Source organism: Phyllobates terribilis, unplaced genomic scaffold, assembly GCF_046119375.1.
Source record: "Phyllobates terribilis strain yellow unplaced genomic scaffold, ASM4611937v1 Scaffold_9__5_contigs__length_417890890, whole genome shotgun sequence".
Taxonomy (NCBI): domain Eukaryota; kingdom Metazoa; phylum Chordata; class Amphibia; order Anura; family Dendrobatidae; genus Phyllobates; species Phyllobates terribilis.
Window position 1 is genome coordinate 170,486,732 of NW_027362769.1, and position 27,646 is coordinate 170,514,377.

General features: G+C 47.2%; 1 protein-coding gene across 2 annotated transcripts; it reads right to left on the minus strand.

Annotated features, from left to right (window-relative positions):
• Positions 1-500: 500 nt before the first annotated feature.
• On the minus strand, positions 501-27,204 carry LOC141160898 (rac GTPase-activating protein 1-like). 2 transcript variants are annotated; one of them, XM_073645705.1, is made up of 17 exons: positions 27,076-27,204; positions 20,824-20,909; positions 19,579-19,781; positions 19,278-19,408; positions 17,287-17,359; positions 15,525-15,578; positions 13,490-13,570; positions 9,573-9,702; positions 5,637-5,743; positions 4,803-4,976; positions 4,480-4,575; positions 3,676-3,874; positions 3,474-3,579; positions 2,771-2,903; positions 2,595-2,694; positions 2,003-2,087; positions 501-722 (listed from the first exon to the last, which is right to left on the minus strand). In XM_073645705.1, exons 1-17 carry the CDS (start codon positions 27,102-27,104, stop codon positions 653-655), a joined length of 1,857 nt encoding a protein of 618 aa, XP_073501806.1. In that variant the 5' UTR covers positions 27,105-27,204; the 3' UTR covers positions 501-652. The 2 variants fall into 2 exon arrangements, with proteins under 2 accessions (XP_073501806.1, XP_073501807.1); XM_073645706.1 differs by lacking the exons at positions 20,824-20,909; positions 27,076-27,204 and adding an exon at positions 19,876-19,995.
• Positions 27,205-27,646: the final 442 nt, after the last annotated feature.

Sequence of the window (27,646 nt, forward strand, 5' to 3'; positions counted from 1 at the left end):
TCCCATCAGTTTAATTAAACACAGCTGAACTCCAATGAAGGAGAAAAACCATCTCAAGGAGGATCACAAGGAAATGGACAGCATGTGACTTAAATATGACTTTCTGAGCAAAGGGTCTGAATACTTATGACCATGTGATAGTTCAGTTTTTCTTTTTTAATACATTTGCAAAAATTTCTACATTTGTTTTTTTTCAGTCAAGATGGGGTGCAGAGTGTACTTTAATGAGAAAAAAATGAACTTTTTACAATTTACCAAATGGCTGCAATGAAACAAAGTGAAAAATGTAAAGGGGTCTGAATACTTTCCGTACCCACTGTATCTCACGGATATCTATCTATAACTTTGTACAATGCAAGTAACCTATTTTGCTTAATGGATGCAGAAAATCTGCAACATCAAAAGCTCATGGTGGGAACGGAGCCCAATATTCCTACATGGTGGGTGAGGAGTATCCTCTACCTATTCTGCTGTAAGCAACAAAAGGGAAAAACAACAAGGAAGCTTCAGTTATAATTTATTTCTTATAAATATATAATAATATTCACAGCAGTAACGTGTCATACATACACAAGTGACAATGTAAAGGTATATAATACGTGCACAGTGAAAAAGTGACAATGACAAGAGGGGGGGGGGGGGTTTAACCCCTTTAAGCGTTCGGAGAAGTGAAGAATCTTCCTGGCTTCTTCGGCAGCTCGACTTTTCCATTAGAGCCGGCTCTGTGAATGACGAGAAGAGAAAGCAGGACACGAGGTGAGCGCATACAACGGGTCTGATGTCACACAGCCTTATAATGGACAGTACATTAGCACCCTTGGTGTGGCCGAGCAGCGCAACTTCCCACCCATCTCCACCCTCATCAGTGATATGATATGCTCCCGTCAGGAGGGTGCACTGAACATCTCGGCCAAGTCCCCGCTGCTCCTGCAGTGCCGTCATTTTATGCAGAGACTCCCTTTACCCCTCTCCATCTTGCACGGTACATTTATGGCACTGGCCGGATGTAATTCTCACACAAGCCATAAATGTGGGCAGCATAGACTCCGGGGCTGCGCCCATCCACAGTGAGCGTCCGCTGGAAAGGCCGGGACTGGAGCTACCTCTGATTCCTCCTGATTAACCCATCAGATACCACTTTCTATTGTGAATGTAGCACCTACTCGCACGTCATCCTTTATAGAGTAACTAAACTTTAGTAAAGTACTTTTCACATTTATTTTTTACTCCTTTATTATTACATGCAGGAAAAAAAAAAACAGCCGATCGCTCAATTGTGCAGCTAAGAAGACAGAAGAGCACAACGTCTTTCCATGGAGGTCGTACCATGCACTTGGTCAGGCTGGGGCTGTGCACCTGAGCGATCGATGGGCATCTCAGGACCCCCGACCACACACCAACTAATCTACAGGGACTGAAATATATCTCCAGCTGCCTTGTGTTGATTGACAGCGCTGCCGTTACAGGAATCAGAGGACGGAGATAGGTGCAAAACCAGTAGGTGAGAAGGTGCACTGCACTACCCAGCCATGCCCTGAGGCCCTGGAGTGCCTGTGCTTGGTTTGAACACTCATTTTATGCTGACAGACTTCTTTTAAAGGGACTCTGTCAGCACAGAATGACTGTTCAAACCAAGCACAGGCGCTCGGTGCACTCTTAGTGTGACCAAACATTTAAGTGCACCTTCCCACGTTCTTGTTTTCCCTCCATCTCCACCCCAGCCAGAGAAGGGTGGAGATAGACAGAAAACAAGAATGTGGGAAGGTGCACTTAAATGTTTAGTCACACTAAGAGCGCACCGAGCGCCTGTGCTTGGTTTGAACAGTCATTCTGTGCTGACCGACTTCCTTTAAAGGGAAGGTCCAACTTCACAAAATATAATTTTTTTTTTTTTTATTGTTCCAATGCATCTGAAGTTGGAAATTAATCTACTACAGCCCTCACTCCTTCCTTCAGCCACACACGTCATTAACCTACCGAAATAAACAAAGGCGATACTTACAAGTAAGGAGATGACTTTTTGGGTTTCAGGGGATGAGCGATCGTGGTGGTGATCTCAGGAGAGGTCAAAGGATGGAACAGACGCTCTGCACAGAGATTGGACATGTCACTATGTGATCACTGGTGTAACACAAATCGGTAAAATACAGACCCCATCTACATTTGGGCCTCCAGAACCTTTTACAAGGAAAAAAACTTTGGGACACCTGATCCAGAAACTTGAGCCGGCTGCCAGTCAGGGCCGGGCACGGTCACAGCCGCCGCTCACTATGTACTGAGCGGCGGCTGTGACAGGAGCCGCATCGGCCGCTCCTCTGGTACTGAAAGCCGGAGGAATAAAGTTAATTTTCTCCCGGCTGTCAGCTATTGGACGCCATTAACCTGCAGATTAACCCCATATCTTTAAAGACTGCATGACTTTGAATGCAGCTCTGGTTGGACAAATCCACCACCATGTCTCTTTTGTAAGTCCAGTCTCTGGCAATCCTGAACATAAGGGTGAAATGTTTGGGTCCTGCCTCACAGATCACGTCAGATGTAAGTGCATCATTTTCAGCAGGGTATTTTGGGAAACGCTCGCTCCTATGACCCACCTTGTGCCGTGCTCACAGAATCACAGTTTTGATTTTCCTGATTATTGGACAAGAACTGGTTCCAGAAACCGGACGGCAGCGAGAGCAGCAGAGACATCACCTGACGAGAAACCCCAGAGGTCAATGATGTGAATATGAATGGACACAATCATCTGTCATCGCCAAGAAGCTCTGACCTTGGCCTGTCGGGGGGTGTCCTGCATGATCACTAGAGGGCTGGGATCTGGCACCGAATGACCGACGACCGTGGGACCAAACACTCGAGACAAGTTCATCTTGTCCATCTGACATTCGGGACTCCGCATCACCCTGCGGAGGACGTACAAGCATGTCAGAAGTCATAGGGGTGGTCGGAGTGTGAAGACACCCACCAATTGCTGCAAGAAAGGGGAAAAAGTGCTCAGCCGAGTGCTGCGACCCCTCCGGTTGATCTTTCACAACTCAAGCAGAGCGGTGTATGGACTGGATACTTTCTATGGATCATCTTTCTCTGCTACCTCCGACCCAGAGGATCGGCAAAACAAGGCTGAAGATGCCTAGTGATCAACTGAGCGCTTCTGCCTATTCCCTTCAGTAATTGATGGTGGTCTGAATGACAACTTCCAACATGGCAAAAGTTTTCTGAAGTTGGAGGAAAGATTTGAAAACTTTTTTTACATCTGTTATTTAAAATAGACCCCACTGTTAATCAGCGACGTCCAGCATATCCAACAGGCTCTGACAGGGCATTCATTGCTTTGTAGTGCTATTTTATTTTTCCATGAAATCTGATGGTATCAGCAACAACAAGCACCGAACTGAGCATCGATCATGGAGAAATAAAAAAGTTACCCAACTTTCTAAATACACTTGGGAGTGGGCTTATGGAGGGAACGATACCTGTACAGGTGCAGGATGAGGAAGGCCAGCGTGTCTCTGTTGGCCGGGGGAAGATCCTGAACAGTCTGACACATCTCACACTTACTGTCGTTTTCACTGAGAATATCTAGATGTAAAAGGAAAGAAAGAAAAACTTTAAGAAATGTAAAAATCACCAAATGTGTCATTTTCATTTCGCCGTCTCCCATTAATCTGGATTTACCGGCAGCGTCCAGGAACTGTGAGTGCAGAGAGAAGGTCAGGAGAGGCTCGCTCAGGTGTCGCAGGAAATCCTTTAACACTCCGCACACAGCGTGAATATCTTCTTTTGCAAGTAGATGAGACTTAACTTTCCCATGGAGAAGTTTGTGTTTTAGCTCCTTCACCTGTCGCTCGCCCCCAGAAATACGATAGAGACCCCTCTGGTGACAAGACAGGAGCTCATTCATATCCATGTTGGATGCCAGAAGAATTAAAGAATTAAATACTTTGCAACTCACTATGTATTCTAGCTGGGATGGCCATACAGCTTCTCTGGGTGGCTGCGAAACAACCTACTGCTAGGAAAATCGGAGCAGTGGCCGACGCCGGGCTTGTCCCGCCAGTATGGAGCACTGGCCGACGCCGGGCTCGTCCCGCCAGTACGGAGCACTGGCTGACGCCGGGCTCGTCCTCCGTACGGACCCCTGGTCAGCACTGGCCTGGCGTCGGTCAGTGCTCCATATGCATTTCTTTCCAAAGGGGAAGCTCCCATGAGATGAAAGAAACCCACTGAGGATTTTGCTGCAAAATAAGTGTAACATGCATGTAGACTTTACTGTGGTATTTCCACTTCAAAATTGAAACAGGTAGAATCTACCTTTATCCCACTTTGGATTTTACCTGCACAAATGAGCAGATCAAATCCAAATGAATTAAATAGTGTATGGACCTACACATAAGAAGTACTTGCAGCCACCACTAGATGGCGCACACTGCATGCAGATTTATATAAAGATGGATGAATGTAAGAGGTGGGATCGCTTACCTCACTCAGACCCCTCTTCTCTATTTCGTTTACGCACTGAATGACCAGACTGGGCACCATGGGAGGAGCGGCCGGGGCAAAGTTAGACAGCAGCACCTGTAACCAGGAAGGAAACATTTCACAGACCTCAAAGGCTAAAGCGGCTCGCAGACGCGACACGGGCTGCTGGACGCCGCGGCTCGCAGACGCGACACGGGCTGCTGGACGCCGCGGCTCGCAGACGCGACACGGGCTGCTGGACGCCGCGGCTCGCAGACGCGACACGGGCTGCTGGACGCCGCGGCTCGCAGACGCGACACGGGCTGCTGGACGCCGCGGCTCACCTGGCCCTTTTTTGGTGCTGCGGTCTGAGATGCCAGAAAAGTGGAAGGACACAGCTTGGAGCAGAAGTCACGACATTCAGGATGTATCAAGATCCGACAGTTCCTGCACTTCAAAGACATTTTACCAAACCGCGTCTTCTGGCTGCAGACGGAGCACTGCTCAGCGCGGATCATCTACATAAATCAGCACAGAAATGAGGAAGATAAAAAGTTCTGCCACAAAATAAAATGTATTTACGCATAAACCCCATATTACAGATAGTAAAGAATTAATCCACAGAAAAAAGGTAAAGAACAGAGAATATATGCTACTGATCCCGAGTTACATCCTGTATTTTACTCCAGAGCTGCACTCACTATTCTGCTGGTGGAGTCACTGTGTACATACATTACATTACTGATCCTGTACTGATCCTGAGTTACCTCCTGTATTATACCCCAGAGCTGCACTCACTATTCCGCTGGTGCAGTCACTGTGTACATACATTACATTACTGATCCTGAGTTACATCCTGTATTATACTCCAGAGCTGAACTCACTATTCTGCTGGTGCAGTCCCTGTGTACATACATTACATTACTGATCCTGAGTTACATCCTGTATTATACTCCAGAGCTGCACTCACTATTCTGCTGGTGCAGTCATTGTGTACATACATTACATTACTGATCCTGAGTTACATCCTGTATTATACTCCAGAGCTGCACTCACTATTCTGCTGGTGCAGTCCCTGTGTACATACATTACTTCTCTGTGAAGGGGTCGGATGCCCCGTGTTCGCTACGTTCTCTCGTTTCTTACTTTATCATATCAGCTTATTCTATGGTTCTCACAGTTTTGGACAGGAAGAAGTGCGCTTGTGCTGGGTTCTCGGGTCTATGAACTTCCGCTTCGTTTTCTCGCTCGTCCTCATTTATTTGGGGTAACACAACATTCTGGTCTGAAAAACAAAATACACAGGCCTCTTACCTGGCTGCCAATACTGGTAACATCTGTCATAAATCTGCCACCTCAGAGGCCCCGACCTTTACAGGGAATCTGGCAGCAGGCTTTTGGTATTTAATCTGGGAGAAGCATGATGAAGAGAAAGAGAGCCTGATTCCAGGCTGTGTGCTGTAGTTTCAATACAATCAAGTGTTTTATCAGCAGCAGATTATCACTGCAGGACTAGGTGTCATGTGCTAGGTAGTCCAGCTAATCTGTGTAACTCCGCCCCCACCTCTGATTGGCAGCTTCCTGTGTACTGTCAGCAAGCTGCCAATCAGAGGTGTGGGCGGAGTTATAAACAGCTGAGCATTTAAGCACTGCTACATCTACAACTGAAAAGGAAGGGATTGGATCAAAACTGCAGCAAGCAGCCCGGTGATACATAACCAGAATCAACGTCTCTGCCCCGGCATCATGCTGCTCTCACAGATTACATAGAAAAAAACACAGCTGACAGATTCCTTTAACAAAAAAATCAAACAGGTGAAGCAGTCGCCGCATCAAGACGAGGGATGAATGGAGAGGTGATGATGGGAATTCACCTCTGCCTTCCCATCTGAGCGGAAGTTTTATATCCGCATTACGTCAATTTATTTATTTTCACAGCAAATTTGATGTTTTGCAACATGTGAAGCGAAATCCGGAGCAACATTGTAACACTAGAAAACCGGCACCATCTTGGTGGAATCTTTAAATTTGCATTTATTCATAAGCTAGTTCACCCCCTTAATGCACGGATACACAGGTACGTCATTGAGAGGGCAAGAGCGGAGTGCACCCGGTAGATACTGGCTATGATACATAACAGCAGCCGGAGCAGAACTCTGATCGCTGCTCTGAACCATTTAGATGGTGTGGTCAATGTCTGACAGCAGAGCATAAATGGAAGGCTTGCCAGTGCTCGCTCGCACCGGCACTGATGGGCTATCGTGTCAGCCGGGGGCCACTGGAGGTCCCGCTCGCTGCCTTCTTGTTACTACTGTGAAGCTCAGCACGTGGCTGGTGGTCCCATTAGGAGCGAATTTAGCAGCAACGCAAATGGTGCTCTTTTGGATGGGTGGTCGGACCTCAGTGATTGGGATGTCATTCCCTATCCCACTGATCGCAAATAACTTATCTGTTTACATTTTTTTTTTTCCTTTCATAAATCGTGTAAAGACGTCTTTTAGGGAATCCCTGAGACCACCCTGGGGACGTTTGAGCTACAAGGATGCCCTCTCCTCTTGTTCTGTGCATCTACTGCAGGGAGGCGCTGCCGATACTGCGCCGGCTCGGCCCATGTCGCACTGGCGCTGCCAATGTTGCACCGCCTCGGCCCATGTCGCACTGGCGCTGCCAATGTTGCGCCGCCTCGGCCCATGTCGCACTGGCGCTGCCGATGTTGCGCCACCTCGGCCCATGTCGCACCGGCTCAGGCCATGTTGAACTGGCGCTGCCGATATTGCGCCAGCTCGGCCCATGTTGCACTGGCGCTGCCGATATTGCGCCGGCTCTGCCGGGAATCAGCGGGTCTCATGCACAGACGGCATGTATCGCACATGTGTCCTATTTATATCTTTTAAAATCGGTCTCATACATGTCATCTGCCGGCCGTCCACAAGACCTGTAAGGCTATGTGCACACAGTTTTTGGTGAGTTTTTTGCTGTGTTTTGAGCGGAAATTCTCCAAAAACGCTAAGTAATCCGTGTGCCAGCTAATGCAATGACAATCCTGAAGTGAGTGCACATGATCAGGAATTTTCCTGATGTGGCTGCTGTAGAAGTGACCCGGATCGTCGTGGGACACTCTGGATTACGTCATCACGTCGGACAGGTGAGGGATATGGTTGTTTTATACTTTTGGTTTCTTACAGGAGACGAGGGCTTCGGGGGTTGGGCGTTAGGCGAGTATACAGTATTTTTTATTTTTAAATAAAAGATTAAAACCGTGTGGAATTTTATTTAAAATAAAAGACTTTATTCTTCTGGCCGTGTCTTTATTTCAAAAACCTTACTACGGGGTTATTAATGGGGGCATCTTACAGATGCCCTCCATTACTAACCTGGGCTTCATGTCAGATGTCAACATAAGACTGACATGAACCCCAACCTTATGGGTAACACTAGAAAACCGGCACACAGTGGGGTACACTTGCCAACGCACCAGAGCATGTGGGAAGAGCTGAGGCTAAGCGTCACATTTGTCACATCTAATGGATGCGCCAGTTATGGGGCCGCTGAGAGCTGATATTATTAACCTCGGAGGGGGCTAGTATCCATGGCCCCTTCCCTGGCTATTAATAACAGCCCGTAGCCGTTTGCCTTTACTGGTTAAATTTTATAGGGGGACTCTAGGTCAATTTTTTTCTGGGGTCCCCCAGTAATCTAGCCAGTAAAGGCTAAGCAAACAGCTGTGAGCTGATATTAATAGCCAGGGAACATCTTTGGCTAATGGCCCCTTTATAGTCTACTAATATCAACCCCAGCGGTCGGTTTTCCCTCCCCACTGGTTATGAAAATGACGCAGAAGCCCATGCCATTTTTTTTAATTTCAGGCTATGTGCCCCCGATCCAGACGTAGCAGTGCTTTGGACGCAGCATATTTTTGCAGCGTCCAAAACGCTACGTTCTGTTAACCGTAGGTAAAACCGCATGTGTTCACTGAACAATGCGAATTTACAGCATTCAATACATTCTAGTGGTCTAATTTCTGTTACGGAGACTAGCAAGTGAATTTGACATGCTGCGGTCCTGAAAGACGCGCTGCATGTCAGTGTCCGCGGGTGATACGCAGGTGTACAGAGACACATAGTGGACATGGAATTTCTAGAAATACCATCCACTACGCTGTAACATCTGGCAGCTGCGGGTTTGAGGCTGCATAAACATGCATCTTCAGACCCGCAGCATTTCCTGATCATGGGCACGTACCCAAACTCACCCGCAGCATGTCAATTTCTGTAGCGGAGAGGCCAGTCTCCACTGCAGATTTTGACCAATTGAAATGTCGGTGGATCTGCATGTTTTGACAAAACAAGTGCAGCATTAGAACAAAGCATTTTGGACGCAGCGAAAATACGCCGCATCCAAAGCGCTGCTGGAGCGGTTATTAATAGCCTGGGAACATGTTGGCCTAATGGCACCTTCCTAGGCTAAAAATAGCAGCAGCTCTTAGCTGCCCCAGAAATGACATGAACTGGAATTTATGCTAATGAGATTAGGGTTTACGGGATTAGGCGTCCCTGACACCAAGCCCTTTGTTTAGTGATGAAGAGATGTCAACTAAACACCCTCATTACTAAACAAACCTGTAAGTAAAGAGTTAAATAAAACAGACAGTAAAACACTTTATTTGAAATACAACAGACACATTCTTTAATCATTTAAATTAACCAATATACTCATCCCAGGTCCAAGGGTAATCCAAGGATTAAAGTCCCAGGTTTTATTTTCAAATATCTTTTAGATCCAAAAACGCATCAAAATACACGTTTTTTGCCAAGAGATGCAGAAATTTCTGCAATCAAATCCTGAACGTGCGCACATACCCCTAGAGGCCACGTCATCCTCAGAGCCTCTCACCTCTTCCCAGTGTGGACGTGACCAGCGCTGGATCACCCATCCCCTTTAATTGTTGGGATCTGATCCTGGCAGAAGCAGGAATGTAAGATACCACCGTACTCCGCTGCTAATCTGTGAGTCAGGCTTGGATAAGGGGTTACAAAGACAATATCCCCCATACATGACGGCCACATAAAACCTCCTGTAATTAAATGCGGTACATTCACTATGGAGATGCCCACCTTGCATGGACGAGAGACCCCGGCTTCTGCGCGATCGCCGTCGTGGGACAGGCTCAATGCTGGACGTGGAGTGGATAGGACCGGAGTCAGTGATCAGCATGGTGGTTTTTGCAATTATTGCTTCCTTGATCTGTAAACACAAAGCAAAACATCGAATTATGGGTTTCCAATCCCTGAACGTCTGATGGCGCCCGAGTGCAGGATCAGACCACACAAATGAACCAGAGAAGCAACTGTACAGATTAATCTGAAAAACCCTACTGCGTACACAGCTTCGCTGCAGAACTATGCGTCTCTGTGGTAACAGACTACAAGCTGTACAGTTTGCCCATGCAGTCGTATGTTACTTAACCTCACTCACCCCTTTATACTTGATAACCCCAAATAATGTATAAACATAGATCTGCATAGGAACTGTATACACAAAACAGTAGGAGGCTGTAAATCATTACTTGCAGGCTTCTGTATGTGCGAAGAATAAATTTATAGTACCGCGGCCTAATGAGGAGCCGGCGCTCTGTGTACGGCGCCTCATTTACATTACGCTGAGCCCCTCGGCCGCCCCCTCTGTAAACCTCCTCCGCAGCGTCCGCTCAGACTTTACTTTGAAGTTGCAAATCAATTTCTTCGTCTTTCAAAACACATTTCATCACGATTTTAAAAAGGGGGAAAAAAAAAGAAGAATCCTGTTTCTGCTCGGCGGCGCCACCACCACTCCACGAGAGCGGAGAACCGATTGGCGGCAGCGGGATACAGGTCAAATCCTTTTATCTCGCTGAACCTCGGCTTACTGACCTGTAATAGAGGATTACAACAACCAACATCCCTGCTTTATCCTTTATCCAGATGTTGTAATTCATAATGCAGGCAGAACGGCGTACGCAGCTCCAGTGCTCGCTAATGTGCTCTGAGAACCAAGTGGATTTCCCCTTAAAGTAAAAAAAAAAAAAACCCTTACGCCTTAATGAACGCAGATTCGTCTTTGCGCTGCAGGATGAGTCCTGATCGGTGTCCAGCGTTTTCCTGGACTCGGTGTTACTGACGGCTCATCGTCCGCTCCAACGCAGGGGGATCAGAGGAACCTCCGATCCTTGCATTTTAACTCTTTGAGCACTGCAGTCAACAGTGACCACTGATGATTTATCTTAAGGCCAGCTCATTGATATTGACGTAGTGGACAACCCCTTTAAATAATCCTACAAGCATTAGGTATACACACAACCGTAATAACCTGAAGGATAATTTATGTCTATAGTCATGGAAATTACATAAATTACAGTCATTTTTCTGCATCTCCAAACAGCATGTTATTATAAAAAAAAATAAAATAAAAAAAAAAGGACGGCATCATACAGCAAAGTCAATTAAAAAAATGTAAGACAAACAAACAAAAAAACGTTGTCTGCTGAAGAGGCAAATGTAAGCACTTAGTGCATCATTAAAGGGGTGGCCTGAGATGTTATAAAGAAGGTGAGGCAACACCTGGGACTGTTACAATCAGAATTACTTACCTAGTCAATACCCCAGACGTTCACACCATCATGTACAGCACGTGACCGCTGAGGTCAGTCATTGGCTGCAGGGGTCATGTGAGAGCACAGAGCGGAGGAGCTGGGCGACAGGCTGTGGTGATGACTATATGGCTGTAACTACTGTATTAAACCGTTCACTCGTTCCTGTGAACCATGGTGGACACCAATATGGCCTCCGATAAGGATCTAAAAGTCACCCGGCTTATCCCGAAACAGAAAAACTGAAATTAATGAAGGCGATTTTGGTTGTCACCATTACATCTCTGACATGACTGTCATCCAGCTTTCCCATAACCCTGGACGGCAAAACTGCCAATGTCGCTCAGCTGCCGCCATGTAAACGATTTACAGTAATGGTATAACGCACGGAGTCCTTCACACGGCGTGTAACACTCCGGGCAGGACCTTTCCGCCGTCTACGTCTTTCAGTAGAAAATCTGCAACAAAATCTTTAGAGGCAAAAAAAAAAAAAAAGTGGCCAAATTTATTGCATTTCTGCACAGTATACCGTTATCAATGCAAAGGCTGAAATCTGCGGTGACGGTGACGACATCTGTGGACTTCAAAACTGCGGTGCTCATTTTCTTCGCAGCGTGCGACTTAGATCTTGTAAAGTCTTCTTCATACGGTTGCAGCTGTATAATGCAGTCCATGATCCAGGTACAATTACGTGTCTGAATATCTGCTCCTCAATGGCCCCCGGAAGGGGAGCATACCCTTAAAATCACCAGACCAACTTTTGGGAAGGGGGCGAATGTCCCGACCCTATAAAGTATACTTACCAACTCTCCCAGAACAGGCGGAAATCTCCCGGATGAGACGACCAATATATTATACTCACTTCCACCTGTTCCTGCACTTCTCTGGGGTCTCCATGAATACAAAAAGGTAACGTGGGGGGGGGGGCGTTGGTATATAAGTGCAGCCTGCATGTCTCTTCCCTTATGCGCGGAGTTCCCCTCTAGAGCTGGGGGCAGCCGACACTGCAATCAGGAACTATAGGGAACACCATGATGGAAATTGTCCTCGTCTCCCACCATCTCCAGTAGATGGAGCCCTCAGTCTTCGGCAGGCGGAGGACGCTCGCTCCGGAGTCACGTACGCTGTAAATTGCGCTGCGATGTATATCACGGATTAGTCACTTGGAATTTTAGCAGTCGATGGATTGTGGACTGCAGTAAGTACGGAGCTGTAACTGGACAGATGACAAAACCCGGAGCGGCCAAATGACTGTGCGTACGACAGAGCACGAGCTTCTAATAGGAAAAGTAATGGGCAAGAAGGAGATCCGTTACAGAAGCCATGCATCGTGCAAATGACTGAACGTCACGTCTGCAAAAAGTCACATTTGTAAAACAAGGAGGTTATATATTAGTATCTGTAGCCAAGGCTGCAGGGCAAAGCTCCAGTATATACCTTCACCCATGGGTTATACAGTATATACAGGGACCCCTGCCGTGAGCGTAAAGATACACAGTCCCACCCTGGAAAATCTCATCTGGGGAGGGGGGGGGGCGAAGCGAGATTTACAGAGTAACCGCATCAAACACATCGCCCCGCAGACTCCACATCTGCACAATGCTACGACGTGTGACAGACCACAAGGATACGCCATCATATTTTGATTGGTGGGGGTCCGAGCACTGGGACCCCGCCAATCGTGAGAATGAAGGGGCGGCAGCACTGAATCTTCAATGCAAAGCAAGTGTCGGAGCCAGCAACATAAAATCGGGCCCTGCATGGCCGTGTGCCTCTGTGCGTGGGAAAAACGGCAAAATGAACAAGGTGTGAGATTGATGGCGGTTATTCCCGGGTTGTAACAGTGCTTCACTCTGATCCCCAACAAACCTAACACTGTCTGTCCCCGCACAGCAGCACACAGTGTGCAGGGGAACAGCAGCAAAGCTCTATTCAAGAGGATGGGACGAGCTGCAGTACCCTGTACAGCCAGGAGCGGCACTGTGCAGGGTAAACTCGTTAATGGGGGGCAGCTGCCGGCACCATAGGTGCTGGGGCCACACAGCAGCACACTGTGCAAGGAAACAGCAGCAAAGCTCTATTCAAGAGGATGGGACGAGCTGCAGTACCCTGTACAGCCAGGAGCGGCACTGTGCAGGGTAAACTAGTTAACGGGGGTCAGCTGCCAGCACCATAGGTGCTGGGGCCGCTGTGCATCAAAAATCTATGATATACTCATATATTCTCAGGATCGGTGGAGGTTCCTGACCCTCACAAAGTGATTAAATTATCCTAGACACAATAAAAAAAATAACACTATATAGGTCCTGTAGAATTCGGTGTTTCCATGGTAACAGACTACAAACAATCCCTGTGTAGTCTGATCCTGCAGTCGTGTGTTACCTCTGCCCAAACCCCGTCACTCACATTCTCATTTACCACAGCAGCGGTTAGACTCGGACGAGGCTTCTTCATAAATGGCACGAACAGTGGAGTGAGAGATGAGCGCTGCGGAGACAGAAAACCTGAGTACATGAACTGTGACCGCAACTCGCAGTGCACCAAGGAACACCGTGTAAAATACAACACTAACGAAAGGTATTGGAATCTGCAATTACACAAAGTCTGCTCTGCAAGGGTATGTAACGCCTTAAAGTTCCGCTCCAGCGTTTGGGTTTATTTCAGCATTTGTTAGCAATCAGCAATGGGTGTGCAGATGTTCAGAGTGAGCATTAAGTACTTACCAGTCGTTGTCTTCTGCAGTTTCTAGCGCCGCTCCGGTCCTCTCCTGGATCCTGTGTGGGCCGGAAGTCACTTTCTGGATGTTAGTCTTTTAGACCGAGAATGACGCTCTTACAGACTTATATTACAAAAGGAACAAACGGTCGGCAGCGTTTACTGGCAAGAAAGAGCTGCGGACACATTATGCAGAAGTCTGGAGCAGTGCTGGAAACGGCAGAAGACGGCGACCGGTAGGTATCTTAATGCACACATCACCAGCTAATAAATGCTGAAATAAAAACAAAAAACAAACATACACTGGATTTGGACTATAATATTCAGTGGGGGTCTGACGCCTGGGTCCATCATCAGTCCTGAGAATGAAGGGGGTCCAGCACTGCCTCCCCTGCACAGCTGTGTGTAGTCCAGGTTTGTATAAGTGAATGGGTCTGGCTGCTGTTACCTGTGCAGAGATCTGCGCCCCCTCCATTCCTCAGATCAGTGGGTGTCAAAGGGGTTGGATCACCAGCAATCAATAAAGGGTTTGATCTACGACACCTTTTCAGTTTGGTGGGGCTGATCGGTGCGCTCCTGCTTGATTGACAGTTCGGACCAGTTGCATCATCGCATGATTGCCCCAAACTGTGCGCTCTCCAATGCAGAATCTGAGGCGCGCAGTAGCTCTGACACTTGCTGGATCGGCCCCAGCGATCCCGACCAGCTTCAGAGCAGCGCTCACAGTGGCACCGATACCTGTTCGATGATTTATGAAACATTTCTGCCAAACCTGCAGGAGCCAGGCATCCAAATAATGAAGCTTTTATTGATCCCGGGCAAATTGCTGACACATGAAGTCAGTTTGTCTGGTCTTTGGCATAAATAAGATCTGACCCCTCGTGTCTGAGAAGGAGGACGAGCGGTGGAAGCCCAATATTTACTTATATGCAGAGTTCAGGAAGAAGCCAGAGATGGGTGACATTGTTTTATATGACCTGTCCCATGCAGAGAAATTCATTTAACTCCTTCTCGTCCCGCAGTATGCCATCATGGAAAAGTGATTGAAAGTTTAGCTGCTCCTGTTCCCGCGCATTATATGCGGCCCAGTGAGCAACAAAACTCGAAAAACAATGGAGAAATTGCCATTTTCTTCACACAAAAAAGTGATAAAAATAGTGCAAAGCGTCATAAGAATATCAAAGGTGGTGCTATAAAAAAAATAAAATAATATAAAAAATAAAGCCTGCTCACCTGCAGTTGCACCTCCGTACTCAGTGATGCATCCCCCCCTGCCAGCCAGTCTCCTGGAGTCAAAATCCAGCATGGGGGCATGACATGAGCGCTGCAGCTGTTGATTGGCTGCAGCGTTCTTATTTTGTCCTGATGCGGGTAGACCGGCTGGGGATGTAGCGCTGAGCATGGAGGAGCGGCTCAAGTCCGGGTGGAATGCAGTGGAGAACCTTCTTAAACTAAGTCAAGTCCTTAAGGTGCCGATCTGTCATTAGTAGGATAAATGCATAAAACACGACTAGAATCAAACTGTAAAACAATTGCCTCTGTAACCTGGTTTCTAATCACAGGAATTTCCTATTTGCTCAGTTTTCCGGTCTCGTGAACGCTGAACTGAATTTGCAGTCTCCTTCTAGAAATAAGTGCCGGATTAACAAACGTTCTGGATTATCTGATGCCGGATCAGTGGTTATTCTCTGTACGTACATACACGGTCTATAAGTGTCACACTCACCCTTCTTTCCCGTTGCTTCAGCTTTACCAGTCTTCCCGACACCTCTTCCAGATCCTGAGGAGAACAAGAATCCTATAATTGAAGTTGTGCGACAAACCTTCATATAAAACAGATCTCCGACAACATCAGCATCGCGGGACTCAGCGATAGATTATCCCATGACGGACTCTAAAAGTCCAAATCTACAAAAAAAAAAAAGTTGATAAAGTTTACTTTCTACAAGCGAGGAGAGATTTTCATACTATATCTACAGGAAAGTATCAGGGACGCTCTCCGGTAAATAAGGGGGGGGGGGATGGTGCAATGCATCATGGGCCTAATTCAGAGAACTCGCCAAGACTAGGAGGTGTACAGTGCATGCCATCCCAGCTGCAAAGCATTATGGTCCTGCCCAGGTAAAGGGGAGACACCTGCAATGCATCATGGGAGTAATGCAGAAGACCCTCTCAAGGACAGAAGTTTACCAGTGCAAAGCATCATGGACCAAATATAGGTCCAGGCTGGGATAAGTCTACATGCTGTACCCATCACAAAGCATCATGGTTCTGACCAGGTAAAGGGACGTTGACTGCATCTTGTGGCTGATGCAGAACACCCGCCCATGCTTAAGGAACGATCTGAAGGCAGCGATCACTGCAAAGCATCATGTCCATTTAAAATTTTGGACATACTTTTCATATATATGTATCAACTGAAGGGTTAATCCAACCTTGTAAAGTGATATGCTTGGCCCGCCACCAAATTTAGCCCCGTGTCCTCCTTACTGTGCAGTAGCCCCCCGACCACTTGCTGTGCAGAGATGGGCACAAGTGACCAGCGTGGAGCTGCAGTCCCATGTACAGCGGGTGGCTGAGAAACGCAGGGGAACCGAGAACGAGGATGTAGCACCAAATCAGTGACCACTGACAAGATGGGAATATCCCATTAATACTAGAATTATAGAAAGATGCCACTTACACCCAGTGACTATCTGCTGGGTGGAAAGCCCTCTGCTCCTGCCTTCTTCCATAGATCTTATGTACTGGGCACTTCCATTGTGACGCGTCTTAGTACGAGCGTTTTAGAGTCTTGCTGTTCCATAAACGAGACCCAAAGTAGCTCTCGGCTGCTCAGTGGGGGAGAAATTCATCTTTAGAGTTTTGTTCCTGTGCAACATTTACCGTAGTGAACGCCTGCACCATTATAAACAGCAGCACCTTATCGCATCCGCGGAGGGTGGAGACGGCTAAACTCAGCCCCAAACTGTTTGCACAAATGAAGCGGTGGAGACTTTCCTCCGGAGAGATACAGTATGTAGAAGCCCTGGATGTGCGACACCGCCCCAAGTGCAGGAGGCAGCTAAATATTAATGCCGCCTCTGGGAGACACCGCAGGCAGCTCTGGACGGTTCAAAAGCATTAAGGAAAGCAAATTACAAACAGGATGTATTCTCAGGAGCACAGTGTGCGACGGGGAGGGAGAGCTAAGCAGGGCGGCGGGGGGGAGAAGACTCCCCACAGGGACCTTTCTCGGCTGAACGCTCAGCGAAAGACTCCCGGTTACACCGAAAGGGACAGAAATTAGCATTTAAATTGGATGGAATGAGATTTTGTGGTTTTATTTTATTAATAAATATAAACCAGTTGTCAGAAGACTGAAGAGCGCAAGGGCATGGTGTTGGTGGGAGAAACAAAACGGATTTACATGGGTGCTATAACCCATCTGATATACATGGCGGATGGGAGGGGGGGGGGGGGGGGGGGGGGGGAGAAGGTGGTCTCACCAGGTCGTCCTCGGTCTGGTCGTAGCTGATGTCCGACAGGAAAGAACCGCAAGACTCGTCCACCATGGAAAATCTGACAAAGAAAAAATTATAGATTTTTTCATATTTCTTGTATTGAAGGGAAATTACAAACAAAAAGAAATAAATGTAAAAGATTTGTATTGGAGAAAAAAAAAAAAAAAAAGTACTTTTTTTTCTAAATAGAAAAAAGTGGCACACTTGACAGTGCCAGTCATCACCATATCATAGAAATGGTGGGCTACCACGCAAGACCACCACAACTTCACCAACAGAGAACGGCTCATCCTACAGCAATAGAGTTGAGTAAAAAGGTTTGCAAGACCCAGACCAGCGGCCGAGTCTATTGTCCGCAGCAGCCAGACCGGAGCCTTGTGAACCTCCTACTAACCTATAGTAGCTCTTCTCATTAGTAAGCCCTATGATTAGGGATGGGCGGACCCGTGAATGTTATAAAAGCGAATCTGGGGCCCGAACATATGGCGGTTCCCAAACGGTCATCTGTGTGACATCGTGGGAAACACCGGCTCTGACCAGCGGTAACCTGACTGAGCTCACCACCGGTCAGGAACCCACAGCGGTCCACATGTTGTCACGCAGAGGACAGCGTGTGAGCCAGCGGCTGTGACAAGGTTACCGCCAGTCTGGTGTCAGCTGAGGACTACTCTAATGAGTCTCGCCTGCTTTTGTTCAAGCGGGAAGAGCCAGGCAAAGCGCCAGAATCGGAGCATCTAATGGATTCACCTTTTCTGGGGCTGCTATTCTTAGGCTGGTGAGGGCCAATATCCATGGATCTTACCAGCCCAAGAATACCAGCCCCCAGCTCTCTGCTATACCTTGGCTGGCTATCAAAAATAAGGGGGAACCCCAAGCTATTTTTTTAACTTATTTATTTAAATAGTTTTAAAAAAAAAAATATTTTAATTAAAAAGTTTAAAAAACAGCATGGGGTCCCCCCTATTTTTGATAACCAGCCAAGATAAACAAGACAGCTGAGGGTTGCAGCCTGCAGCTGTCTCTTTCACCTGCGCTATTTCACCGGCCAATGACAGTCATGGCTATGATGGAGCCAGAAGTGCCTTTCAACAAGCTTTGTTTGGGCTGCAGGTCCTTCGCGGTGGTGTGAAGGACCTGCGGTGACGTCATTGAGCCATGTGATGGGTCACATGACTCAGTGACGTCATGGCAGGTCCTTCACACCACCGCGAGCAGTGCAAGACATTGGACGGAGCAGACAAAACACCGGGAGGACATCGGAAGGGGAGTATAAACTTTATTTTTTATTTTAAATTCTTTTTTTTGTTTACAGTTTCTATGGTGCCCAGGTCTGAATGAGAATCTCCTCTCCTCCAGACTTGGGTACCATCCGCACATAGAAACGCATAATATTCGTGTGTACAAATGTACTGACACGGATATTATGCGTTTCAATGCAAGTCAATGACGGTGATTACGCTGCGTGTCCGCAAAATTAATGGACATGATGTGGATTTTTGAGCGCAGCATAAACGCTGCGGAAAAATACGCAGCATGGGCATTGACATTGCGGCTTGTCATTGGGGACCATGGGGTGCGGATTACCAAGCGCTTCCCAAGCGTTTATTCTGCAGAAATTCCGCAGCATAAACGCTTGTAAAACGCTACGTGGGCACACAGCCTAAGTATAAGTCCTGTCAAATTCAGGGATCCTTGTAATAAGATATGAAGTCGTTTAGTTCTACAGACATAAAATGATTAGTAGATACCATCAAAAGAAGGGCTAATGTCTGGCAAATCTTTATTTTCCCAAAACCCCTGAAAAAGCAAGGCGATAAAAAAATAAAGAAAGAAACCCGCGGCCGCCACTAGGGGACGCTCATGTGCCCTGCATACATATTTACTGCTCCCATTAAGTGACGTAATGCTTTACTGTGTTTCCATATGTTCTGACTGCCCTCCCGATGCCTGTCAGCTGCCTGGTACATATAGCATACCTGCTGCCAACCCCATGGGCTGCGGAGTTAGATCGGCCTCCCCCAAAGAACGCCAGGACGGAGTCGCTAAGAGGCAACGTATTCTGACCGTCACTCTGGATAAGTTCCCCAATCAGAAGCATCTGCCGCTCCTGTTGTAAGACACATTATTAGAGATTTCCGGATCTGTTTGGTGAAGCGGGTGCAGCCGTCACCAGTGGGAGAACAGCGCCAGCAGCCGCCCTCCCGCAGCAATGGACGGGATCGAGAGCTATAAATGCAAAGCAACGTCGTAGTGCGGCGAGGAATCATCTATGGTTACCACGGCATGCAGATCGGTCTCCGCTTTCTGACGCCTCTTCATCTCCACGTCCACCTGATTGCGGGCGTGCTTCAGCTTCACCTGCAGAGCCGAGCGCTCGATCTCACAGCGCAGCAGATTCTCCCGTTTGTCCCTCAGCTCCTTCTCCGCCTGCAGCCATCTCTTCCTCGTCGAATCATAACTCTGAGCGACCTGGATAAAATCTGTGGGTGGCAAAAAGACGACAAAGAAACACAAAGAATATACAAGTATCTGGAATATCTAGGGGCTGTCCAGTGTTGGGCATCAGACCCTCACCGATCAGACATTGATGACCCATCAACATCTTAGCCCTGGACAACCCCTTTAAAGATGGAGCCGATCACTGTCATGGCCGATGAGCCCAGAGGTTGGCAGTGGTCGATGCTGCAGACAAGTAAAGAACAGGCTGTCGGGAACAGGAGGGGTAAGAAATAATGGGCGTGCTATTTTCAAATAGTTCAAACCTTTTGTCCACTGAGCTGTGTACAGGGGGAATGCAGCTGAATAGGGGGTCCTGAATCCCCAGTGGTCCACCGCGTCCATCACCTCTATTCACTGCGGGTGGTAACTGAGCGCCTACCTGTCAGTGAATAGAGGGGTAGCGCCCATGCTCGAACACCGCTCCATTCACACAAGGAATCCAGGACCCCCAGGTCTGGCAATTGGTCGCACCTCCACCAATCTGTCAGCCATCATCTAACTGGAAATGTAAAAATTGTTGATAACTCTTTACAAGCAGAACCCCCCCCCCCTTTAACTGTGTTTGGAGTTATCTTTAGGCCTGAATGGAGAAGAAGAGAAAAAAGAAAGTTCCTAAACATACTTTGGGCGGCTGAAAAGTTTTGTAGAGTTCTCCTCTAAAGACGACCCATCACTTGCCGTGAATATGTAATTGCCGCTGTTCTCCTGAATCTGCGATATTTTTATTTTGTTCTTGCACTTCTCCATTCCTGTTCCCTATATACACATGTACTCTTTTTTTCTTAGCCAAGTGGGTGTGGTTCTCACGTAGATGAGTAGAGATGAGAACCTCGCTCATTTGTCCAACAAAGTTCATACATACAGGGAAGAGGGTGGAATATCTCAGGAACAAAAGAAAAGCAATGCCGGATTCAGGACAACAACGGCATTTACACCAGGAAAAATATATATATATGGAAAAAAAAAAAAAAATTATATATATATATATTTTAAAGGGGCCCGCACAGACACCTTTCCATTTACCTTCCTCTGCCGCAACGTTGAACTCTATGAGCTTCAGTAATCGGTCGACGTAGGACTGAAACGCTCGTTTCTGTGACTCCCCCATCCTGTGCCGTGAAAAAAAAAAATATATATATATTATATACATACACATACACACCTTGGTATCCTGAGACTTTAGACAAACCCCCGGGGAGGCGCGGCGTGCTAATACATAGAATAACGTGTTGGGTGGCACTGCAGTGCAGCGCTACATTAGTTGTACACTGTCTTAATACGGAGTATAAGTGGATTTCCCACTTCAGCGTGCGTCAGTCTGCTACGAGACGATTCTCCGTGTGAATTTTCATTAAAAGGCGTGAAGAAACCATGATATTCCTGTGGAGGGGATGCCTTCCTGACAGATCAGTGCGGTTCCTTTATAGTTTTCATCACTCTGCTTTCTCTGAACACCCCAATACTATAAGAGACGCCAAGTGACAAAGCACCACGTACACCGCGGCTTTACACAGTAACATAGCCCTGTAATACAGAAGCCCGGTGGCGCCGGGGAGTTTTCTCATGCAGATGGCAATTACAACCCCGGCAACTTTACAGCGATCATTAGAAATGGTGGGAACGTGTCCTCCTGCGGGGGCCGCGATATTCCTAGTACATAGGAAGGGGGCTAATGTACTTTTGGCAGGGGGTAGCAGTATTCACGGTAGCCACCACGGCTTCTGGAGGCGCTGCAAACACAGATCGGCAATTACCGATCACGCTCGTCACTTAACCCCTTAATGAACAGGTCATTTTGGGCTTGAGGCACTAACGTCATTTTTTTCTCCACATCTTCTCATTAACTTGATTGTTTCTGCCCCTGCTTTAATCTAACATTTTTTTTTGCAGCTGATATTAAAAAAAAAAAAAAAAAAAGACATGGTTTTTCTTTTTATACCATAGTATGGTGCAGATTCCGAATAAGTGCAGGATTTCTTGTTTTTAATTAATGGCAATAAATTTGTATTTTATACTAAATAATCCTATTTTTTGCAATTATGCAAAAAGTTCTATTTTGGTCTCATCTGCCCACATGACCTTCTCCCGCCTCCTCTGGATCATCCAGACGGTCACTGGCAAACTTCAAACGGGCCTGGACATGTGCTGGCGTGAGCAATGGGACCTTGCGTGCCCTGCAGGAGTTTAATTCATGACGGCGTAGTGTGTTATTAACGGTAATGTTTGTGGTCCCAGCTCTCTTCAGGTCATTGACCAGGTCCTCCCATGTAGTTCTGGGCTGATTCCTGACCTTTCTTAGAATCATCCTTACCCCATGAGGCGAGATCTTGCAAGGGGCCCCAGACCGAGGAAGATTGACAGTCATCTTGTGTTTCTTCCATTTTCTAATAATTGTGCCAACAGTTGTTGCCTTCTCACCAAGCTGCTTGCCTATTGTCCTGTAGTCCATCCCAGCCTTGTGCAAGTCTACAATTTTGTCCCTGGTGTCCTTAGACTGCTCTTTGGTCTTGGCCATGGTGGAGAGGCTGGAGTGTGATTGATTGAGTGTGTGGAGAGGAGTCTTTTATACAGGTAACGAGTTCAAACAGGTGGAAATAATACAGGTCATGAGTGCAGAGTAGGAGGACTTCTAACAGGTCTGTGAGAGACAGAATTCTTGCTGGTTGGTCGATGATCAACCAGTGAAGAACAGAAAGTCTCTAAGCCTGAAATAGCTGATAACAGAAAACCGCAGCTCACATTCAAGTGCACAGTAAATTAATATAAAATATACTTTATGTTTTCGTATCCATGTCCCTCTACATCCCATAACACTACCCCATTAGGCGCTACAAGGCCAGGAAGGCCATAGCCCTTATGGCTCCAGCGTCCTTTCAGCGGATCTATAAGGCGGGAGCAGATATAGCACTCATATGGGTTTTACCACAGACTTCCCAATTCCAGATCCATTAGAAGTAAATCGTCCCATAACTCATCTCAGATAATGGTGGCTGCGAGGTCCTGCGGGAGGCGTCTCTGCCGTACTGATCACCCCCTCGTAAAAGGCAAAACAGAGGCACGTTCTGCGCCATGACTCAATATTCACCCTCCAGCGACACCGAACCCCCAGGGATCATACTTATGTCACCAATCATATGGACGGGGGCAGATGATGTTCATGAGCCTTTTACCTCCTAAACAAGTTTTTCATTGCAGGTTGCCAAGAGCTGTGCGGTGAGGGCTCTTGAGCTCGCTTCATACCAGGGAGGAGCCACCAGGGTTACACAGCCGGCATCTGCAGCGACTGGCACTAGCTCCGATCTCTGACCTTTAAGCATCTAAATGCAGTTAGAGGCATTAAATTACACCTTTGATGCCCCGGCTCCCTGCGATGTGATCGAACGATCACAGGCTAAGGTCCCCTAGGGGGACCCACCCCCCGTGGGAAATAACTAAAAGCATCACCACACTGTCCCACCAAAACAATGCAAAGGAAAAAAAAAAAAAAAAAAGTCATATGCGTCCCAAAACGGTATCGATTAAAATGCCAGCTCGGGGAGCAAAAAAAACACCCTAAAACATCATCCACGGTTGGCATCGGCTTAATCATACTGACATGTAGAAATATATTCTAAATTCATTTTCTACTACATAATGACCACGGTAAAACAAAACCCAAAAAACAATGGTGGAATTGCGTTCCCCCCACCCACCCATTTGCAATTTCATTTCACTTGGAATTTTTTTTCATGTTTTCAGTACATTATAAAAGGTAAATCATTCAAAACTACAACTCATCCTGGAAAATAAGGAGCCGTCATATAGGTATGTAGACGGAGTATGATAAAGTTATGCATGTTGGAAAAGGAGGAGGAAAAAAACAAAAAAAAAATTCCTGAGTTCTCAAAATGTATCTTCAATGGCTCCAGTCTCCCTGCTTTGCAGAGACGTTGCTTGCCTGAAGATTGACAGTTTAGACCCGCGGCCTGCCCGCACCACCATCTCCTTGCCTAGGTAACTGGCCAGGCTGGGACTTCAGGGAGGCCAATAACCCAGGTAGTGAGCTGAACACTATAAAATAAAAAATCCCTCAGTTCTTGCAAATGGAGAGGCTTTCTATTAAGGAGTAAAGTACATAAGTTTGACAAGCACTTTGCAGTTTTACCCATTTATGAATTTGTGACAAACTTTTAAAAGGGACACTCCAGATAGATGATAAATGCTGGCCTTAGTCACCCATCCTGCCCTCCGCTCCAACAAAGTCACAACCGACTGTACAAAAACGTGTTACCCATCAGTCTACGCGTCTCATAGGGCGAAGAAAGGAGCTGATTCAGAGTGTAATCGATCCCTTTACTTCATCTTTGCCTGCAAACTTTACAGAGATCAGCTACGCCCGCTATTATGTCCTAGGTTGGGAAAGGGTTAAAGGGATGATCTGGCTCCGCTCACTTCTGCATCTGGAGGTGTGATGTCATCTGTAGACGTGATGTCACCAGTGTCCACTTCACTGATTTTTCCAGCACAGCGAGACTTCAATCACAAAGTGATGGATTATCCCAGCAATATGGGATCAAATTCTAAAGTAGGAATCCCCCTTTAAAGTGATATTTGGTCAGTGCCATTTCAGCCGGCTTTCACCTTATGCGTGTGGCCATCATACTTACTGCGCAGAACTGCATCAGTGACTTGAAAATCCCTTGCGCTCCGCCTGCATACAAAGCGCGCCAACCATATACTTTGGGTGTCAGTCTGCATTTGGGTAATTGGGTGGTGTGGTGATGCTACGTGGGCGCTTGATTGACGATACAGTGAGTCCGTTAACTATTTAGCTGCCAAATAATGGGCCGAGATCTCTAGGAAAGGCAGGACTCCCCCGTAGCCGCCGTATGGTAAACAGAGCCTAGAATAGATGGTTAATGCGCCGCTCATATCTCGCCGGCTCCTCCGCTCCCCGAGTAATTTCATTCTGAATTTGCTTCCACAAAATGCAGTTAAAACACATTCATTACGGGCGGTTAAGATGAAATTGGACAAGTTCCTTGAGGAAACCCGCAGGTGGGGTTATTGGATTCTGCAGGATATATTAATGTACTCGATGAATAGTTTATCAGACGTTTGAAACTTTCTGATTTTGGACGACTTCAAATGTTAAAAAAAAATTAGGCGTTTCACGCTCGGCTGTTTTATCAACCCCCAGACTACGTGGTAGTATAAAATACGAGTCGCTGGAGACGATGGGGGGCATTTATACCCCCTGAGGACTCATGCATGGGAGCCGAGCTTGGATCTCAGAAATACAGCTGCCATTGATTTCTAAAGGGGGCGCGTATACTGCCGTAAACACCAGATTTTGTATACAGACACGGCATAAATATAAGGTGCTGTACGGACATCACATTGTTGTCTCCAATAGTATTTCCCAGGCGATGTCTGTTATCCGCTGTACATGTGGCCCCTGGGAAGATTTGCAGGCAGAAGTTGCATTGCGCTTTTTTTTTTATTTATTTTTTTTTATCAGTCATTATCTATTCACATATTACCGCCATTTACTAGAAATACGGCACAATCCCCTTTAAGTGATCGGCATAGGACACAGTGGCTGTAAAGATCTCCACATTTCTGCATCAAGATGGTCCCCCTTGCACCAAGAGATTTCTGATTTTGCAATGCATAAAATATTTTTTCGACACAACTGATTACTAGGTGGCGATATTGAGCACTTTGACAATAAGAAGCATTCTCTTGAGGAGAATTCTGCCCCCTTGAAGACGTTGTCTGGGACTTTAACATTGATGGCCTCTCCTTAATCAATCTCTGATTGGAGGAGGTGCTCCACTGGGCACCCCGGCCAATCACCTGTTCCCGGTGTCGGCAGCTCGGGTATAGATCTGCACAGCTCTGTCAACCGTATAGTGGCCAAGGCTGGATATTGCATATTTGACCCTTATTCAAATCAATAGGGGGCAAATGTGCAGCATCTGTCAGCGGCCACTCTACAGTTGACAGAACTGTGCAGATCCGTAACGGAGCAGTCCTGTCTGCAGCTGACAGCGGGGTTGCCGGCTGTCGCACCCCCATCGATCAGACATTGATCACCTATTCTAAGGATAGGCCATCAATGTTAAAGTCCTGGACAACACTTTTAAGATGGTGTTCTGTGAGGAGTCCCAGCTCCCCAATGAGAAGATATCCCCGAGAAAAACTTGGGAAATATATGTGTTTAAGGGGGTTTCCACTTCTATATCTAAGAATTCTTACAAATTATAAAATAAACTCACTTTAGTGACATACACTGCCCGGGTTCCCTGCCTGACTCCGTACTTCCTGTTCTGGGCTGGACAGCCATGTGATCGCTGCAGCCAATCAATGCCTAACATGTCACCGTTGCGGCAAGTGATTGACTGCAGCAATCAGATATGTCTGGGAGTGCAGGTTATTATTTTTAAAGACTAAACTTTGAACAATATATATATATTTTTTTTTATACTTCTCAGGTACTTTAATTGCCTGCAGATCAGTGGGGTTCTGGTTCCTGAGACTCAACCAATCGCTCAGAAGACAACAAAGATGACCACCGATCAGCAGGATCCAGTATATTATATGTAGGTAATTGCATAATGACATTTACACTTTACAGGGGTCGTCCAGTGAAGACAAGTTATCTTCCACCTGCAGCATAGGTGGTCACTTACAGGTGGGGGTCCGACTGCTGTAACCTGCACTGATCTGCAGAACGGGGGATTTTATCTCTATTGCACTCTGCAGCTCCATATTGTGTGTGCGACAGCCGCTAGATCCAGTCCTGATGGTGCAGGTGGAATAACAAGAAGGCAGCGATGCACGGCCCCACAGGGCATAAAGGGAACGGCGGCCGCGCATGCGCTCTGCTGCTCCATAGTGTAACAAGGATGAAAGTGTCCTGTCCAGCTGATCGATGGGAGAAACTACAATGCACCGGGGGAGGGGTCCAACCACAATACTACAATGCATCCCCCGGGGGGGGGGGCGGGGGCGTCCAACTACAATGCATCCAAGAGGGGGGAGGGGGGCACGCAACTACAACGCACCCGGGGGAGGGGGCCCAACTACAATGCACTGGGGGGGGGTAGGGGCCCAACTACAATCAATGCACCCCGGGTCCAGAGAAATAATTCACTTGACATTTCGTCCATTTCACCCTCTGCTGAGAAATCTCCCACTAAGGAGAGAAACACATAAAGGAGAAAGCTGAGACAACAAACCGCCGAATGCTGCAGCGCCGGCACAGACCTACATCACCACAACGGGTCTCACCTGCCGCCCTCACGACCGCACCCGAACATGGCTGCCCCGACTCCCACAATCCTCCGCAGGGGCAGGTTGGCAGAAATCACATGACCTCAAAATTGCGTGACGGACGTTATGCGTACAGGTACGTAAGACGCTACTAGCGTGCCTGACGTGCTGACGTCACCACAACAGTGAGAGCGGGATGTATTCTCTCCGTGCCGCTCATTACACACAGTCATCCCCTGCGTCATCCACCCGCACCTACTATGTACGTGGTCACACCGGAGCGACAACTACACTGCGGCAGCCAGAAGGAGAATGAAGGGAGGCTCATAGCAGAGCGCAGCTCTGGAGTATAATGCAGGATCTGTAATGTATGTTATGTACACAGTGACTGCACCAGCAGAATAGTGAGTGCAGCTCTGGAGTATAATACAGGATGTAACTTAGGCTATGTGCCCACGTTGCATTTATGAAGCAGAAAATTTCTGCTGCATAAATGCAAGTCCTCTCCCGGAAAAACGCATGCGGAATTCCGCACGCGTTTATCGCGCTTTTTTCGCGCGTTTTTCACGCGTTTTCCACATGCGGAATT

Coding starts and splice junctions, on each gene's coding strand:
- LOC141160898 (XM_073645705.1), bottom strand. CDS start 27,104: ATGTTCGGGTGCGGTCGTGAGGGCGGCAG. Junction 17,360..19,277: donor GCCCATGGGGTTGGCAGCAG/GTATGCTATATG, acceptor TTTCTTTGTCAG/ATTTTCCATGGTGGACGAGT. Junction 2,904..3,473: donor CTCATCCTGCACCTGTACAG/GTATCGTTCCCT, acceptor CGTCCTCCGCAG/GGTGATGCGGAGTCCCGAAT.